At 40.0% G+C, this 18,294-nt stretch overlaps 1 protein-coding gene across 1 annotated transcript in view; it reads right to left on the reverse strand.

Moving 5' to 3' along the window:
• Nucleotides 1-18,294, reverse strand: part of kif5ab (kinesin family member 5A, b) — a 56,760-nt gene that overhangs the window by 19,940 nt on the left and 18,526 nt on the right. Inside the window, exons 3-15 of the mRNA XM_029431477.1 lie at nucleotides 16,638-16,711; nucleotides 16,206-16,310; nucleotides 15,736-15,784; nucleotides 14,458-14,513; nucleotides 13,657-13,744; nucleotides 13,307-13,431; nucleotides 11,647-11,751; nucleotides 10,606-10,754; nucleotides 9,163-9,311; nucleotides 6,168-6,379; nucleotides 5,236-5,304; nucleotides 3,833-4,039; nucleotides 630-776 (exon numbers count right to left, since the gene is read on the reverse strand). Of these exons, the coding sequence (XP_029287337.1) occupies nucleotides 630-776; nucleotides 3,833-4,039; nucleotides 5,236-5,304; nucleotides 6,168-6,379; nucleotides 9,163-9,311; nucleotides 10,606-10,754; nucleotides 11,647-11,751; nucleotides 13,307-13,431; nucleotides 13,657-13,744; nucleotides 14,458-14,513; nucleotides 15,736-15,784; nucleotides 16,206-16,310; nucleotides 16,638-16,711 (1,535 nt within the window). The remainder of the gene's footprint in view (nucleotides 1-629; nucleotides 777-3,832; nucleotides 4,040-5,235; nucleotides 5,305-6,167; nucleotides 6,380-9,162; nucleotides 9,312-10,605; nucleotides 10,755-11,646; nucleotides 11,752-13,306; nucleotides 13,432-13,656; nucleotides 13,745-14,457; nucleotides 14,514-15,735; nucleotides 15,785-16,205; nucleotides 16,311-16,637; nucleotides 16,712-18,294) is intronic.

The raw sequence follows: 18,294 nt of genomic DNA on the forward strand, positions 1-18,294 counted from the left end.
GTGCTGCGTCATCATTTGCTTTAGATTTCTGTTGAACGAGGTTGAATAGATTACGTCTGTCCTTGTGTGTAGGCAGACTCCCTAAGTTAAAGTTGCAAAGGCTTGTTGCAGGATGAAAGAAAATAATATCCAAAATAAGGTGGGTGGGACACCGACAGATTTATTTTGATGGGGTTGAGATGAACCCATCAAACTGCATGGTGCTTTGCATGTTGGTGTGGAAGGACTTTTGGGGGGCAATGTATCCATTCAACCATCTGGAAGAGGCCGCTCCTGCTCACAAGGTTGAAAGCTTTATACTAGAAAACAAATACTCCTTATGGACTTTGAGGTGATGTAGCAGGAAGAGTCCTAGAGTCAGTTATGGTTTGGCATTTAGTCTGGGACATTGTGTGTTCACTGGAAAGAGTAAGATGTGCTAATTCCATGTATGTGTTTGACATCTGTGCTTATTTAAGAGGAGGGTGTGATCTTTCATACAAATTGCATTGACTTTGCCCACATAGTTAAATGTTGCTGACTTTAAGGAATTTTGAAGCACTTCAAAAACTTCATGCTTGTAATGAAATGTCCCACCATCTGTTTCTTTTGAATACGATGTATCCAAGTCTGCAATTTGCGCCACTCACCAACTTGATGTCCCTGTTTCCAACGATGGTGCTGAACTCATTCAGGTCCCTCATCAGGCTGTTGAGAATCTCTGTGATGCGTTTCCTTTGGTGGCTGCTCACTTCCTGGATACGGGACAGCTCCGCCTCTACAGCCATGAGTTTAGCCTGTGTGAGGAGAGGAGTGAATTGAGGGAGTGAACACAGAGGAAAGACGAGAGCGGAGGAGTTTGGGAGAAAGAGAGAGAGGAGGGGTGATGGGAAAGAGAGGGGAATACCGGGATTAAATCGTGTAGGAGAAGATTGAGAGTTCTTTAATCTGCGAGCACACACAGCTGTGAGACACACTTTAACACCTGACCTCATTCTCATCCAAGAAATACAAGTACCAAAAACATAATGGCCGCTAAATTACAAATCAATAAACTACTAAGATGTGGGCTGATGGCAGCGGCGCTGGATGAAAGGATCTGGGAGAGTGAATGATGGAGCTTACTTTATCCTTCTCCATTTTGTACAGCAGGCAGCTTCTAAACAATGTTGTAGCGCCAAATGTTCCAACACAACGAAACAATTTGGGTTCAATCGATTCTCTACAGGGCTGAAATTAAGTGAAAGAAGGGGTGCTACTCTGAAAACAAATGATTTGATCTTGCAAAACTGTATCTCAATTTTTCAACATGATGAACATGAGCAACGCAAGAATGAAACCAAGGAAAGTGTTGTTGTTGGTCGGGGGTGTAGCCAGGATCTTAGAGTTCATGAGCCTAAATTCCCCCAACCCCTAAGAAATGTTATTATTATGTATTATTGTTTAGAAATAGCCAAAAATTGTAATTGTAACCCCCACATAATGCAATCTTTTCATGAAGTTTGTTTCATTTGTGGTGGTGCGAGATGCATTAAAGCTGTATCACTAAACTCTAATGGGATCATCTATTGTAACTCTTTTTAATTACATTTTTAATGGCACATTTTAGGTTATTGCAAAGTTATAGGTTATAGATCATCAGCCAATCGGAAGCCCCATTAACCACCATCTTAAATACAGTAACATTTACTCATTTATCAACCTCTCCATCTTCATCTCTACGTCATTAACTTCAAGCCCTGTGATCAGTTTCTAGGTCACTTCCCATGTCAAAACATTAACATAGCATAAAAAAGCAGTAAATAATTTACTGAAATAGATCAATTTATGACGAAGTAAAAGGAAAGAAAAAAAGAGGTTAATGAAAAATGTTCAGTTTAGTTGAAGAAAGATTGATGAAGAGATACTGGAAGAGAATAAATTGTTTGTGGAATGATGAATGGAGGTAATTGTAATGATAGAAAGCGGCTTAAGTGGACGGATTGGATGAAAGAAGGCAGCAACTGTGAGCGATGGCATCTTGCAGAAGAAGAGAGGAGCTTCCACTCAAATCAGCAATGAAGACAGTTGTGCGGTAAAGACAGTGATGAATTTACTCTATTGCACCATTTTTCTAGGTCAATGCCGCACCATTTAAAAAAAAAAAAAGCAGAAATCAGCAACACTGCACATTAGCATAACAGCTGGGATGCAGAAAGTGGAGAATTTGTAATAAAGAGTCAGGGGGGGGGATGGAGCTGGGAAAGGCCCTGAGAGGCTGGAATAATGGGATTTCTTTTTTTAATCACTGTATGATTTCTTGTATTCAGTTTGACATGTTTTCAGATTGCAAGGCGGCGTCCCCGAAAGGAAGTTGTGTCTGGTGAGAAGTCAGGACAGAACAGGCTGAAATGTCCACAGAGGAACGCGTACAAAGTGTGATGATGGAGGAAAGAAAGAGGCTTCAGCAGACTAAATTGTGCAGTGAGTCGTTACATTATCAGTTCCTGTCATCCATTTCTGGACCAGCTTCTAAAAGACACCGAGAGGGAGGAGATGACACCGTGGTAGATTGTAAAACGGTGCATGAAATATTGAAGAGGTTTTAAGAAGGTGAATAATGGTCCACTCGGTCCACTGAGCCAGTCACAATAACTTCATTAAGGACCGAGCAGCTTTGCCAATGCTCATCGTCAATACACACACAATAAGCTTGAGCTGCACGATTGATTTAAAAAGCCCCTAAATACTCAGCTTTAACTCTTGAGTATTTCTCTACAACATTTAATATTCATGGCTGATTAAGCAACAATTAAAATCCTCTTTAGGTATTATTTATTAAGGGTTTAACACTCAATGATGCAGTTAATCTGCTTCGTCGGGACTGTGTTGGTTTGATTGACAGTGAACAAACAACCCACCGAACAGTAAGGATAGTACACAGAAACTATAGAAATATCTTATGCGAAATAACCCAAACTGTTCTGACTTGGAGAAAAACACTACGTTCATGTTGGATCCCAACAGTCTAACAGTACTAAGAAGCTGACTGAGAAAAAAAGTTTTCAGGGCATAGAAGTTCTCATGAGTCCTGAAAATGAAGTTTTTAAGACTTTTCGAAGCGCCAACACTTGACATGAATATGTCTGGTGCGATACACAGTCCCTGAAAGGATTGTTTTAATCAAAGCGTAATATTTCAGATAAACTATGTCAGATTTCATTAACTGCAAATCTATCTTTGTCAACAGTGAATGAGTGAACAAGCTATTCAGTATAAATAACACCTTCTGAAGTGAATTTATTTGTGTAGATATTGCGAAACAAGCAGCCATGTTTCCAAAAATGAATAAATTCATAGCTTTTGCAGCTGCTGCCAGTGAGGGTGTGAAACGGCAGCGCTGGCAGTAATTTAAACAATATTTGAGAGTTTCTGTCACGTTGTTGATTAAAAGTTTTTCTTACACTTAAGACTGCTGACTGATCAATTTATTAGAATGTTTCCTCGAATCTTTCTTTTAACACATCTCTCTAATTGTATTTAGAACCAGTAGCTCTACATATTCTTGAAAGACGGGAAGTTAAATGGATAGATGGATTCTTCTTATATGTATATACTGTATGTATATATATATATATATATATATCACCATATATATATATATATATATATATATATATATATATATATATATATATATATATATATTGTGTGTACTGTATGTCAAGGCCTTTATCAGCTAACTCTTCTCTGTCGCTGCCTCTTTGTTTTCTCTCCATCATTCTCTCTCTTGTTACCTGTTCGACCATTTTTAGTTGCAATGTTCTTTCACACATATGGCATGAATCTGAGCCTCCAGGAAGCAAAAACCCACCATTTTCTTTGCAAGCTCTTCAGCCAGAAGCTTGTTCTGTACGCTCTTCTCCTCCCCCTCCAGGCTCTTCTGGTCGTAGTTGACTGCTAGCTCCTCCAGGGCCTGCAGGACCTCCTTCACTTCGCCCTTAGACGATTCGTTCTCTGTCTGCAGCCTGCCGAGCTCCGACTGCACCTTCTCGCTGTCACCCCTGGAGGATGCCAGAAGCTGAGGGACACAGGGATTGATCAACTTAATATAAATTGCAAATAAAGAAAGGTTTGATTTAAAAAGGGAACAGAGAAATTCCACTGTAGGTATATGGGTACAGCGTCTTCATGATTCATAAGGCAGAGCTGCTGGGTTTATCTTGTTCTCTTGGTAATGAAAGATAAGTTACAAACCCTGTTACACAATACCGGTGTGATTTAACAGATAAAACACATTTTTAAAATATTAATCACATGACACTGTAAGAGCTAACATTATTTTGCCACTATGGTGTTTGCTTGCATGTTCACTGCTACAGCACACTGCAGGCTATTTTACTTAATAGATGTCATTAGGTGTAGATGTCGCTCTACCCAGGGTGCCTGCATGTTTGTACTGTAGCGTACAGCTTCTGTTTGGCCAAATGGATGTACAATTATGCTACAGTACACAAGGCTAAGGTAGTTACCATCATGTCAGGTCAACCCACAGCGGGCCCATTTTAGGATATGAATGCCTTTTACTTGCCAGTGTACTACATGCCAAAGCTGAGTTTAGGCAGTTTAGCCACTGTTGTGAATGAATGCTGTAAATACTGTTCGTAATTACATTTTAATGGATGGATAATTTGCTGTTCTTCCCACAAGTAGCATACAGTATAGCCTACAGGGAGATAAACCTGTTTACTGAAGATTTGTGTGAGAAAAGGATTTAAACCATCTTTCTACTACCGTACATAAAAGGTCTCGATCAATGAGTCATGCTCGTTCGCAGTTTTTTAAATCACATATCAGATAATTAGAGAGCATTTGTTTGTTTGCTTATCAGCTGCAATGTTAGTCACGGCGATTAACATTGGCAACAATGGTCTTTCCCTTTCTCGCACATCATGCTTCATTCCTTCATCAATCTTCGCATTGATCCTTCCCTCCAATACTAATATCTGTCTGAGCTGCCACTGACTGACAACCTTTCTATTCTAAACTGCTGTTAACACACAAATACACTTACGATGAAACAATAATGCGTTATGTCCTTCAACTGCTTCCTGGCACCTGAGAAGCAGTTTTTTCTTTTTCCCATCCGTCTCAAGGGCGCGATAATAAACCTCTCACGGATGACTTCTGTTCAAAGTGCGGTATTGATTGCCACATGCAGCCTACCTTGAGCCGTTTAACCAAACTAATGAAAGGATTTGAATACAAGTATTTTACCTCCTCCTGGTCGAGCATCTGCTCCTTCAGTTTCTCCACCATCTGGCTCTGGTGGTTGATCTCATCATCCTTTAGAGACAAAGAGACAAACAGCTCATTTAGAGTGTTATGTATTACACACACAGCTACAGCACAGATGCTCTACACTGTCATATTGGGTACTTGTCCAATCACAATTAGACTTTTTGGGATTGCACTTAACTTTAACAATGAGAAATAAACATCTCATTAATACAGTATAACCTTTAAGATTACAGTATAACAATAAGGATATGTCAAATAACGGTTCAAAAAGCATTTATTTGATGTCCTGTTGTCAACTGATCATGCATACCACAGTGGGAAAAGCAAACTCTCTCAATGTTACATAGAATATCCTTCATCAGGTCTACAGCTGGTGCACCACGTAAGAAGAAATAAAAAGGTATGCAACATGGATTGCCTTGTACAATATGTGCAGCACACCCGGATATGCCTCAAAGTCAAAAGTCCTATATGTTACTGGAAAAATCAGTTTTTGTTGTCCTTATATGCATCCTATTGTAAAGAAAATGCAAACTGTGGTACTGCATTGACACACAACTGGTTAAGACATATTTAATGGAATATATGATAATAAAAGCAATAACATTACACTTTATTGCACCATGGAGAACAGCACACATGAGCATAGATAATATGTTAAATAAATTAAAGCTTTAATGCCTTTCAATGAAGAACATTGTTTAATTTTCCCAAATGACATATTCCTATGAGTTTCTATATTAGTCACTACTATGTGTCGGATCCTGAATTCATTATTATGAATAATACATGTGTGATATGTTCTTTGTGTGCATGTGTGCATACCATTACAAAAATCTCATCCATTGTGTTTAAACAGCGCTGCATTCACTCGCACAAATGGGTCCGATGAGGCATTCATTCATCACCTTTTCATCCAGCTGTTTGTAAAGCTTGCGGATCTCCTCCTCATATTTCTGCCGCTCCTCCTCAGAGATGTGAACCACAATGGAGGAAGAAACTGAGCAAGGGTTGCAGGGGCTGCAGGGGCTGCAGATATCGAGAAGGGGGTCCTCAGATTCTTGAGGCACCAGAGGGATGTCTTCCGATCCTGGGCTCAGATGCTCAACATTATTCTCACCTAAAAAAATGAAGGACTAAATATTAGATTCTTTATAAATGTGTTGATCTTATCTCTGGCAATCCTCCACTATGTATTATTCAAAAAGGGATTAGTGGGCTTATCTTCATAATGTCCTTTCCTTAGTTCTGAATACATTTAGGTAAATCTAAGGTTTGAGATATTTATGTGCCTTAATTTAGCTTTACTTTTCTATGGGCTCAACAGCAGTACAGCACGCCAGATGTTTATAACAGAACGATGTCACTGCTTTGGCTCAGACGCCTCCAGTAGTTCACGAAGAAAAAAGAAGCGAGACGTTGAATGCAGACAAGTGGAAAATTCAGTATGCTAATTGTGCACAAGTACAAGCACATAATGCCATGAAGAACACAGAAACAGGCTTGGACTGACAGCTACTGTGGATTGTAATGCGTTGTGATTGTAATGCTCTTCCTCAGGCAGCATCAGGAGGTTTGTGTTGAACCATTTGGGAATCTTTCTTCCACAGTTTTCTTTCTGTGCCTCCAGGATTTCACAGCACTGATTTGACTGATGCGATGTAGCTGGAAGGGAGACGATCAATTGGGAAATTGAGTGGTTCGGTCAAAATAATCCATAGTTAAGACGGTACATCTAGCTGACACCCTTCACCGATTAGCTCTTCTTGGTTAGTTGAAGGTGTGCGAGTCAATAAAAAAACATCAGCCTTGTTCAAAGCAACAGTAACCTGAAAACAAATGGTTGCACATTAGCTCTCTGCTTTGGACTGGAGACGGAGGAGATGGGGTGGAATGTACTGTATGAGACAGCTTTTTCCTTCTTTGGGCCATCCTTGACTAAAGAGTTGGGTAATGTGGGACAAGATGGAGGTCAAAAGCGTTTTACTCAGGGAGTTCCTGGCCTGAAGTGGGCAACAATAAAGGGAGCAGTGGTGGGGGTAATGATTTTGTCAAAATGATCTATTAGGAAATTAAAAGTACTAAATTGTGAGAGAGGCACACAGGAGGAGAGTGGAGGGAGAGGATGTGTGTGTGTGTGTGTGTGTGTGTGTGTGTGTGTGTGTGTGTGTGTGTGTGTGTGTGTGTGTGTGTGTGTGTGTGAAGGAGAGTAACTGAGGGGGATGAAGCAATAAAAGGAATCATTTTCAATGATAGGTGTTCAATAAAGATGTGTTTCAGCATTTGTTTTAAATTCAGGTCAAGCACCGAGGGAATGATCAACAAGAAATATGTCGGACAGGATTCATTACACAGCTTGAATGTCAACCAATCACAACCATTCATTGCATTGACATTTGAATTGACCTACAGCCCAGCAGGGTAGGATGCCTAGAAGCTTGTGTGTGTGTGTGTGTGTGTGTGTGTGTGTGTAATTAGGAGTGAATGTGTGAGTTCAGTGCGTCATATGTGCTCTGACACAGGTGTGTTTGTGTGTGCTGACACAGAAGAGCAGCATAGGTTGCAACTTCTCTGTACATGTGAGCCCTTGTCGCCACAAGTATTACTAATGCATAAGGATTCATAAAACATAAATCCTCCAGCGTTTCGTGCCTTCTGCACAATGAGACGGGAATCCAATTATACAAAGTGTAAAAGAGTAGAAATAGAAGTAGCCAGAAAGGAATTTTTCAGTATTTTGGGCACAAGTCCAGCAAGTCTGTTTGGCTGCTCTTCTCTCATATCTCCACTGGCATGTATTCAGATGATATCAAAATAGGTTAAATCGACACTTACGTGGACTGAAAAATAATGTCTGCAGGCTAGCAGGCTGGTAACTTTTTAATTCCATTGGTAAGTGCTCTTCCTTGCATTAAAGGGATCTGATTTAGAGATTTTTCGATAGGGAACCGCTTTTAGTCTTTAATGAATAGGAAGCTAATCTTTTTCACCAAAAATAATATATAATGTAAAATAAATGAGTTAGGATCCTGAGTTATGATCATTTTTTTAAAACTGGTACCTAATCTCATTAATTTTGTGTCATTTATTACAGTAATTTAACACACTAGCAGCTCTGTGAGTGCAGTAGGCCTAAACCCAGCTTTGCTTTGAGCTAAATGCTAACATCATCACAGCTAGCATGGTCACAGTGACCATGCTAGCATGATGATGCTTAATTGCTATAATGTTTACCATCTTAGTTGCTAACATTTGCTAATTAGCAATAAGCACAAACTACAGTTGAGGATAAGTTGCACTATTATAAGTTTTTCAGATATTTTGTAGGTTTTGGACAAACATTTCTTTCCCAAAATGGCTCTAGATGAAATGAAGCTCTAGCGTAAATTCAGTCAGGAAGACTAATCTTGTGACTGCTCAGGCTAGTAGTTTGTTTCTCCTACATCCTGCCATTCACGCATCTCACACATGATCACTTATGAATTCCTGCTGCCAATGTCTGGGGCTATCAATCGAATATATTGGTCTCATCTATCCAATAGCACAGCAGCTCACTTACACTGTTGGCCTATCATTTTGCTGCTGTTTTAAAAAATCATCAGCCACCACCACTAGTGTCTGAACTCCATGGGGGGGGGCGTTATCTTGCTGCTGCTCAGGGCAGACGACCCTGGATTACAAGTCTCCCCGTAGAGTCAGAGCGCCAAAGATTTTCTGTCAAGACTGAACAACCACTACCTCACTTATCGGGCAAAAAATATAAAATAATTATCACATTGAATATGAAAGGTACCGATAATGTCCAAATGCCTGGGAAACAATTTTCACAGTTCTTCCCTGGAGGAAGAATTAGATATGCCATGTTTTTGTGAGCCACACGCGTGATATCAGTGTGAGTATTACCGTTCCTCCAGCAGTTCAGCTCAGCCTCCAGCCTCTGAACGGTGTCCTTCAGTGACCTGTTCTTCTCCTTTTCTTTTTCGTACTTCTTCTTCCACTGCTCCGCTGTAAGCTCCAGATTCACTGATACGGTATTTCTAATGGTCTTGGCACTAATTGGAGGGATGCAGGGAGAAACAGAGAAGAAGAAAGGAAGGGAGGGAGCATGGTGAGAGAACTGTCAACAAAAGTATTTCAGCCCTGGCTGCTCAATGAAAATGGGCATGCATCTCATTAATTGGTATGCAAATTGGGTTTCTGCCAACTGTGTTTGATGGTGCATGTAGAGAGAGGGAGGCAAGAACTGTAAGGAATGTAATTAAAACATATTCACATCAAGCTATAGCATCGTACATATATATAAGAGGATAGAGTACCGTATGTGACTATGAATTATTACTCGATCATGACGCATATAAGTGACATCACAGAATTGAAACATTCATGATGCTACAGCCACAGCACTCAGCTCCAGCTGTGCATTTCACATCAATGGCTTTCACTTCCTTTCACACTTCAGTGAGAAAACACTGTTGTCTTTATTCATTTATTCCCTGATATTAGCAAGACAAACAGCCCTATCTAAAGTTGTCTCACCATATCAGAGTTTAGTTTATTTGGAAAGGGCAATGCTGATAATCAAACAGGTGAAATGTTGAATAAAGTGGTTCATGGCTAATTCAATTAAATGTATCTATGCACTGTGTACCTCTACATGTGCATCTACAGTCCGACCATAGACCTGCACATTGTACACAAACCTGTATACTTGTGGATCGTTATCTGACACAATATAACCACTCCATAACACGGAATACAGTGTGACAAATATTTGCCATAATATTACTTGTCATTCAATATATCATGTCACCCTATTTTTGATGTCATATTGGTTTTAAGAAAGAGATTAATCAAGGTGTTAAACAGCTACTGTGGCTGACAGATAAGAGACCAAATCTTCTGTTCGGTAAAATTCAAATTCGCTGTAGATTGTGTCACTCCCTCTGCTCGGTGATGCATTATTTATTTCAACAAACTCTTGTGGAGGATGGAGATGGATAAGGAGGCTTTTGCAGGATCTTTCCTTTTTGTGAGTTTCTTTCAGTTGACTTTAAGCAATAGCAACGGAGAGCTGGCAAGCAGACCAAATCTCTGCTACTATGACTGCATCTTGCCCTCAAGATTACAAAAAAAAACAACAGCTTTTTAAGGATTTGCAGCACAATCAGAAATCACACACAAACCCTGCCTCCATAAAGCAAAAGCTAACGTTGGAGGGAGTAATATGTGAAGAGCATATCTGATTTGAACACATTTCAGCAGAGAAACATCCCAACAGATGCAGCTGAGCGAGACAGCGATGCACAGTGCGGCAGCGTATGGATACATAGCAAGGAAGCATGTTACCGTTGGCCAAACATCAAGGTGGATTTGGTCTCTACATCATTGTAGCTGGAGGGAGAGCAACAGATAAACATGGTGGTGCGACAGTTCCCGCCCAGCGAGTCCTGTAGGATGCGAGTCATTTTGCTGTCACGGTATGGCACGTGAGATTTCTACAAAGAGATAGTGAGAGAAGGGAAGATAGAACATATTTAAGGATTAAAATACCTTGGAGAACATTCTGAAATGCTGTAACACCATGCAGGTGCCTTTCCTCCTAAAAATAAAAGCTATATGTTGTGCGCACCAGTACAGAACAAAGAAAGAAGAGGTTTCTCTTCATCTGCTGCATCATTCACAGTTCTACCTCTTTGAACCTCTGGAATACCTTCAAAAAGACATTTCTGTCCTTGCTCAATGAATAAAGAATGAATGGCAGTAGATTTATGAAAGATGTGTGAAGCGTTTACCGTCTGTGAGCCTTTCCATTAGGTTTATGAGGAGATCCCTAAGCCTTCTGAGTTATATAATAAGAGATGGTGAATATTTTAATTATGACGATGGAGCTTGGAAGGACTATAGACTGGGCTGAATGAGTGGGTGAAAGTTATGGTTTGGCGAAAAATGGAAATAAGTTACCAGCTGGAGCAGCGTTATGGATTGTGGAATTATTGCTTTCTACAATATGTGAAATGTCAATACTTGGAAAATATTGTGGTTATGGCAATTAAAATAGGATTAAAAGGAACAGTTTGAAACATTTTGCTTTCTTGCCAGCAGTTAGAGGAGAAGAAAGTCTGAGAGCAGTATCGATCTTCTCACTTTACTTCCTGATAGTGGTCTGATCCATTGTGTGGGATCTGGCTGTGACTGACGTTGAAGACCTTTAGGTTGTTCCAATCGAATACGTTCAGCAGTCTAGACTCAATTTTGGAAAACATTTTGTTTTGCGATCGAGTATTAGGTATATGTCAAAATATATAATCATAAGACAAGCCTGAGGCAGCAACGATACTTCAGCATCCTGATAAATAAGAAAGACTGCACAGGATTTCTCCACCGTACCGTTCCCTCGGCCAAGGCTGAGATGACGTTGCCCAGGGCCGACAGAGACTTGTTGATGTTCTTGGCCTCATCCAGAACTGCTCCCTCTGCACCTGTCTTACTGACCTGACACACATACACAAGCATAGTTCATTAAGTACATAACAAGCATACACATTCTTTAAATTCTTTATCGTACAGGTCCTGTAGTTGCTTTTAATGTCCTAGAAACAAAATCTGTAAATTCATAATAAATTTACAGGACTATGTGATTTGGTGCTAATTAAAGGGAAACTGTGATCTGGTAACAGTTTTAGGGGAAATGTGATTTGGTACTAATTAAAGGGAAAACACAGACAGTGTTCAGTATATACACTTTTAATTAATCAATTATAATTAATTGCCAGCTTAACGAAGAGAGTCTTTTAATTAGTACACAGCAAGTCAGCTGAGCATGCAGAAATGTTAAACTTGTAAACAAGCAAGCATACAATTCAACATCTCTGGTGAAGTAAAATTCTCTGGAAACCAACAACTGCATATAAAGTTAACACAGCGAAGAAAACTCAAATAACTGTCTCATAACTTTTTCCTCTATTTCTAATGAGGAAGATTACATTTCTGTTTTTGGGAAAACGGAACGAGGGAAATGTCATACCTGTAAAAGAAAGCATTTACGCATTATGTGCTAAATTGTTTTTGTTTTTCAAAACAGATGACAAGGTTTGAGAAGGTGTATGCCAGACATACTTAAAAAGGAAAGTCACAACATGTTAAATATAATGGTCATGGGATACAATTATTTACAGCGAGATAATGAGGAGCTGAGTTATAGTGTAGAGCAAGTTGTCCTATCAAAGCCTTCTGTGGAGCATGCACCAGCTTCCTGTTCAATCAATAATATTTTGTCTCAGTCTAAGAAGTTGCTAAAGCACAACTGTTTCCTTCTTCCCCCAGGGACGACCAAGACAACTTGCAGATGCAGCATCAGCACTTATGAGCTACAAACTGCCGTCAGCATCTACCCAGATCTACTACTCTAAGCGTACACTATTCTATATTTTGCATCTATATTATCAACTGTACCAATCCTACAGCCAGGAGCCAAAGGTCATGTTCAGCCCTGTCTCTAATTGTATTTTTTGTCTGCTTTTTAAAGAATGTCCTGGAGATAAATTGTTTTTGAGATGCTGGCTGACTCAGATTTGACCTAAAAGACCTTGAAACAAGCGGACAATTTGTTGTTTGTGGCTCCCCTCAATTTGACCTCTGTCTCGGCTGAAACCTCCTTAGAGCTAGAACGCATACAAAGAGTTTATTATCTTTAAGAAAATTATTTTTTGAACTGATTGCATCCCTCAAAGTGAACAAACACTAACCCTGATATTGCATCAGCCACAGACGTAACCCTAAGACATATTCTTTATAAAGTAGAATTTAATGAAAGCTCAGAGCAGTGCCATAAAGCGAGTGCTTTAAAATGCTTTAAGGGTGAAGTTCAGAGCTTTAAGGTATTGTTTATCTTCTTTTTGCTTTTGCTTTTATCCTTTGATGTCTGAAAACACCTTTTGTGAGAAAGGCGTCTGGTCCCAGTGTTGTAAAATCCTGCTGATGGTGAGTTTATAGCAGCGTGAAGCCCTACTTTTAATGTTTTCAGAGAAAGATTCCCCATTCATCCTACCTTCTCACTCCCAGCCAGGTCGACCAGGTACAGCTTCCCACACAGCTTCTGCTCTGTCTCCACGTTTTCTTGTTTGATGTTTATCAAGAAGATGCTGTGACTGCGGGAACTGTGCTCATTCATGTCTAAAGAATAAAGTGAGGAGACGAGAGGAGAGACTCTAAATCAAACTCTTTATATAGAGCGTCATTCAATTCATTACCGAGCAAGATGTTCCCTTTGCGTCTCGTCATGCATCTCTCACCTTTGCACCTTGAAATTGTAATAATTTCACTCTGAAAATAAATCTGACATGAAACGTCTGACAGAATGAGTGTCAGGACAAAAAGAAGATCAACAGTGTGACTCACTGGTGACAGCAACATGACGGCTGGCCTTCCCTTCATCTATCAAATCCATCACTTCCTCGGGACTTGTGACAAAGCGCTCCGTGCAGCCCTTAGTGAAAGAAAGACATGTGAAGAAAACAAATAATCATCTATACATACAGCACACACACCAACAGACACACTGTTTCTGTTAATGAATGCACACATATGTTTATGTCTGCACAAATAGAGACACATACAATCATACAGAAATGACAAAGGTTTGAAGTTTTAAAGTTGCGTTAGCTAACATTAAGAAGACTCGAAGATACAGCCAGCAGCCAGTTAGCTTAGCATAGCACGAAGACTGAAAACAAGGGGAAACAGCTAGCATGGCTCTGCCATATGGTAACAAAACCCACCTACCAGCATTTAATACTTGATTATTGAATACGTACAAAAAACAAAATGTTTAAAAACTTAAATTCACACTATTCTTTGGCTTTGAACAATTGTAACCAGCTGAAACTTCGGGAAGTTACTAGTCATGCCAATAAATAGCTCAGCTCATAACTCAATAACAACGTGAACGGTTTTATTATTAAAACACTTTAGAAGTGTTGGTAGTTGGATTTTGACACAGCCTGGCTAATTGGTTAATTTGGTTATATATAATGGTTATATTTAAAAGAATAGTATCAAACATCTCATCTAACTCTATAATTAAATAAGCGTATTCCTTACAATGCCGTACTACGGTACATACACCCACAACACAAACTATATCCACACAATAAAAGGAGAGAACTTCAACTGCATCATGTCAAACTGCTGATGACTCACCTTCACATAAGGAACTCTGTGTTTGTCTTCGTGCACTGACAGGTTGGTTTTTGTCACTAGGATGCGTGGGAAAGAGGACATTGCGTCAAAGCATTATCTGCGCGTGTGTGTGTGTGTGTGTGTGTGTGTGTGTGTGTGTGTGTGTGTGTGTGTGTACAAATGTGTTTTAATCTGACCTGACTATGTTCCCTTGGTGAGTCAGATAATGCTGTGTGGAAAACGTGTGAGACTCTAGTTTTCAATGATATTAATGGAACTGTAGTATTTTTGCAGGAGTCATTGAGAGGTTAAGCAGAAGCTAATGTCATTAAATACAATTTAAAAATATTGCAATGGCATTTATTGGCCCAAATTCCTACATTGGTCATCTCACATTTGAAAGTCATATCTTGTTGATGATGATTAAATTGCTTTTCCTCTTGGAGGCCGTGTGCTTGTGGGTGTCCGTGTTTGTGTGTTGTATCACCCTACAGCCACTTTCTCTCTCCGCAAATACCTCCACGGGGTGTAGTTCTCTGTGCTGCCTCGCTTTATCTCGCTTGTTGTCTTTTTGTGTTCATAGCTGCACATGTTACTCAGCTGCTGCGAACTCCCCTGCATACAAATGGTGGCATCCACAACTGTCTGTGGCTCGATTAAAGATGTAATCACAAGGAGGCTGCCTTCAGCTCCCTGTCCGTGGCTCTCCATCATTTTACACCGGTTAACTCTCAGTGATAAGACTATGCACTGCAATGTTGAGGTGCTTCTGAGTGTATTCCGCCTAAAACCACAACGCTTTATTGTCTAAAGCAGAGAAGTATAAAAAAAATGGGGGCACCCATAGTAATAAATATTGTGCTTTCCATAATTAAAACATTAAGATAAACTAAACCTATTTGGTGAGTACAAAGAGCTCCAAGCTTCACTGCCTTATATTTGATTGATGGTCGATGCTAGCTTATTTTTCGGACAATACTACCTTAGCTGTAAAAAACATACATTTCATTTTTATTTTTACACGTAAAACATGCAGACCAGGTTTAAGTACTGTTATCAGCCCTGAGCTATGTCTGCAGTCTTCCTCTCGGGCTGCATAGAGCCCCAAGCAAGACGGTAACAGTAAAATAGGATTATAAAAAGTGAAATGCCCCCATATCCCCAGAGGACATTCAGACTTGACGACTAGGTTTGGCTTAAAAGTTAGAATCTGTTTACTGCAAGGAAACTGTACATTATTAACAAATGTAAATTGGGTTTTCACTGTTTTAAAGATATGTGTTCAGTGCGTTAACACACCATCCAGCAGGTCCCGGATTTTATCCATGTAGATCTCGAAGTAGGAGACCTGCAGCAAAGAAAAAAAACATGTAGCAGGTAATCTTTGGAATAAAGGGGAGCGACAGAAGTGGTACAGAAAGAGAACGGATTGTAAGGGATGATCATTGTGCAAGTACGCAAAATGATGTTGCAGTAATCTGCATTCCTGTGGGTCTGGCCAGGTATTATCCTCTATTAGAAGACTGTTGTGTAAAAGCATGCAAAGGTAGAAGGATTATCAAGGTTTATATATATATCATGATTTATTGATGCTTGGCTGTTTCCACTCAGCCCATTCATGTGAGGATTACATCACAGGCACAAGCTGAAATCCCACTGAATGTATCACAGAGTACATCCCTGTGAGATAACTGCGCAAATGTATGCATGAACACACACACACACACACACACACACACACACAAACACACATGGAAATTCACACCAACCTTTATGTGAAATTCTAGGTTCTCATCCATAGCAAATATATGTTCGAAAATGTCCTCTGCGATCCGGGGGATGATTCCCATTCCCTGGGGATCATGGAGGTTCCCCTACGAGAAGAAAGAGACGAGATAAGAAAATGTGAGTGAAGAGTAGGATAAATGCAAACCCTGGGATGAATTAAGTGGGGAGAACAGTAAAAGAAAGGAGAGCAGAGAGGCTTTTGACTTTAAAAGAATCAGGTCTATTTCCCAGAGAGAGTTGTAAAGGAGGTTAGTTCCCACAGAAGGCTGGGAAAGAGAGATATTGAGCGTTGACAGTTATGGAGGGAGATGTACTGTCAGGAGAGCAGAGGAGAATATAAAATACAAAGGTCTGTGTGTCTGTCTGCGCCACAGCAAGAGGTCTACTTTATACATTATTTAGTGATACTGTACCTCCATGGTGTGTGTTTTTCCAGAGGAAGTCTGGCCATAGGCAAAGATAGTCCCATTGTATCCACCCAATACATCTATAATTAGAAAAGAACACACAAAAGGCATGTCAAAGCAAGAAGAATGCAATGTGGAAATTAGGGATGGGACGATTAGTTGATCGTGGTGAATTTCAATTATCACACGATGCAGTTTTCCATTTATCCTTTCTTTATGCAGCGAGGCCTTATGATTTAGGATTACCATATTTAAGATTGTTCCATTCTTTGGAAACAATAAGAATATATGTTACGTAAAGGGACTTCATTATGTTTCAGTGCCACGTTAAGAGTTATTTAGGCCGGAATAATCGTGACATCAAATTTTCACATCTCCATGCCTAGTGGAAAAGAGGAAAGAGAGCCAAAAACAAAAACAAAATCTGACAGAATTTCAGATTTCGGCGAGCAAGCTATGTAAAGTATAAAAAAAGGAAGACAGATAAACATCTTGACAAAGACAAATATCTTTGACCTTTGCTCCAAAGACGGATCAGACTGTGCCACACGAAGACTGTGTGCACTGAGGGGTGCACAGTATTTAAGTGTGGTTAGTAGCTGAACGACCTCTGTGGCTGCACACAATAAACAACATCATACCTGCAGTGTTAAAGTCACCAGGAGACTGTATAGATGTTATTCTTTCTCCATTCAGCTGAAAGGAGCCAAAGCGAAAACAACACGTCCTCAGCATTTAAAGGCTATAAAGCAGCACGGTGCTGAATGTCATATTGCTGACATGATCTAATAAACCCCTGCGGTAAAAGTCAAACATGGATAAAGAAAAACACGTCACCCTGAAAGGCCGGCTGTCACAGGTTAGCTAACCACAAATCACAAAGGCTTTCAATTGAAACAATGAGGCACCATTTGTCTTTCTCCTCCACTCCTGTGTTTCCTTTACTCGTGCAGCTCTCAGCTCAGCAACGTGTCTTCTCCTGCCTACGCGCTGGTCATTTTGGTGAGAACGAAACAGAGCATGACACATAATAGAACAAAGAAAAAAGAATATGTCTGGAAGAAATGACAGCCAGAGATAAGATCACTTAACAAGGACACGCAGAAGGGAAGAGACGGAGAGAAAAGCTAGCAAAACAAGAGAGAACCTGACAGCCAGAAAGACCAAAAAGAAGAGGAAGTGTAAACATGGAGATGTCTCCAAAAACAGCTGCCTCTGGCCTTGCTCTGTTACCCTTTTCCCCTGACACATGTCAAATCTCACTCTTCATCTCATTCCTTCATTTTGCTAAATCCTTATCCTTGACTTTTCCCAACCCTGAGCTGCAATTCTTCCCGCCTTTTTATTCTGTCTCTCCTCGGCCTTCTTGCTAATCTCACACTGCAAGTAATCTTTCCCACCAAATCAATCTCTATTTCATGCTCCATCTATAGTAGAGCTACCTCAATGGAGTTTCACACTCGCTTTGAAGTTGGCACAAAAACGAAACCTTAACAAGGGGGAAAAAAGAGGCAGACAGAAGGAGGGTTTGATCTTGGGACTTCTGGATACGCCAGTCCCGCTGTGCCGCGATAAGTATGCATCTTGTTGATATGTGCATGTTGATACTCATACTTGTAGGTTGTGTGACCACATCATGTCATGGAAATTGGTTTTCTCACTG

The sequence above is a fragment of the Cottoperca gobio genome, chromosome 5, assembly GCF_900634415.1.
Source record: "Cottoperca gobio chromosome 5, fCotGob3.1, whole genome shotgun sequence".
Taxonomy (NCBI): domain Eukaryota; kingdom Metazoa; phylum Chordata; class Actinopteri; order Perciformes; family Bovichtidae; genus Cottoperca; species Cottoperca gobio.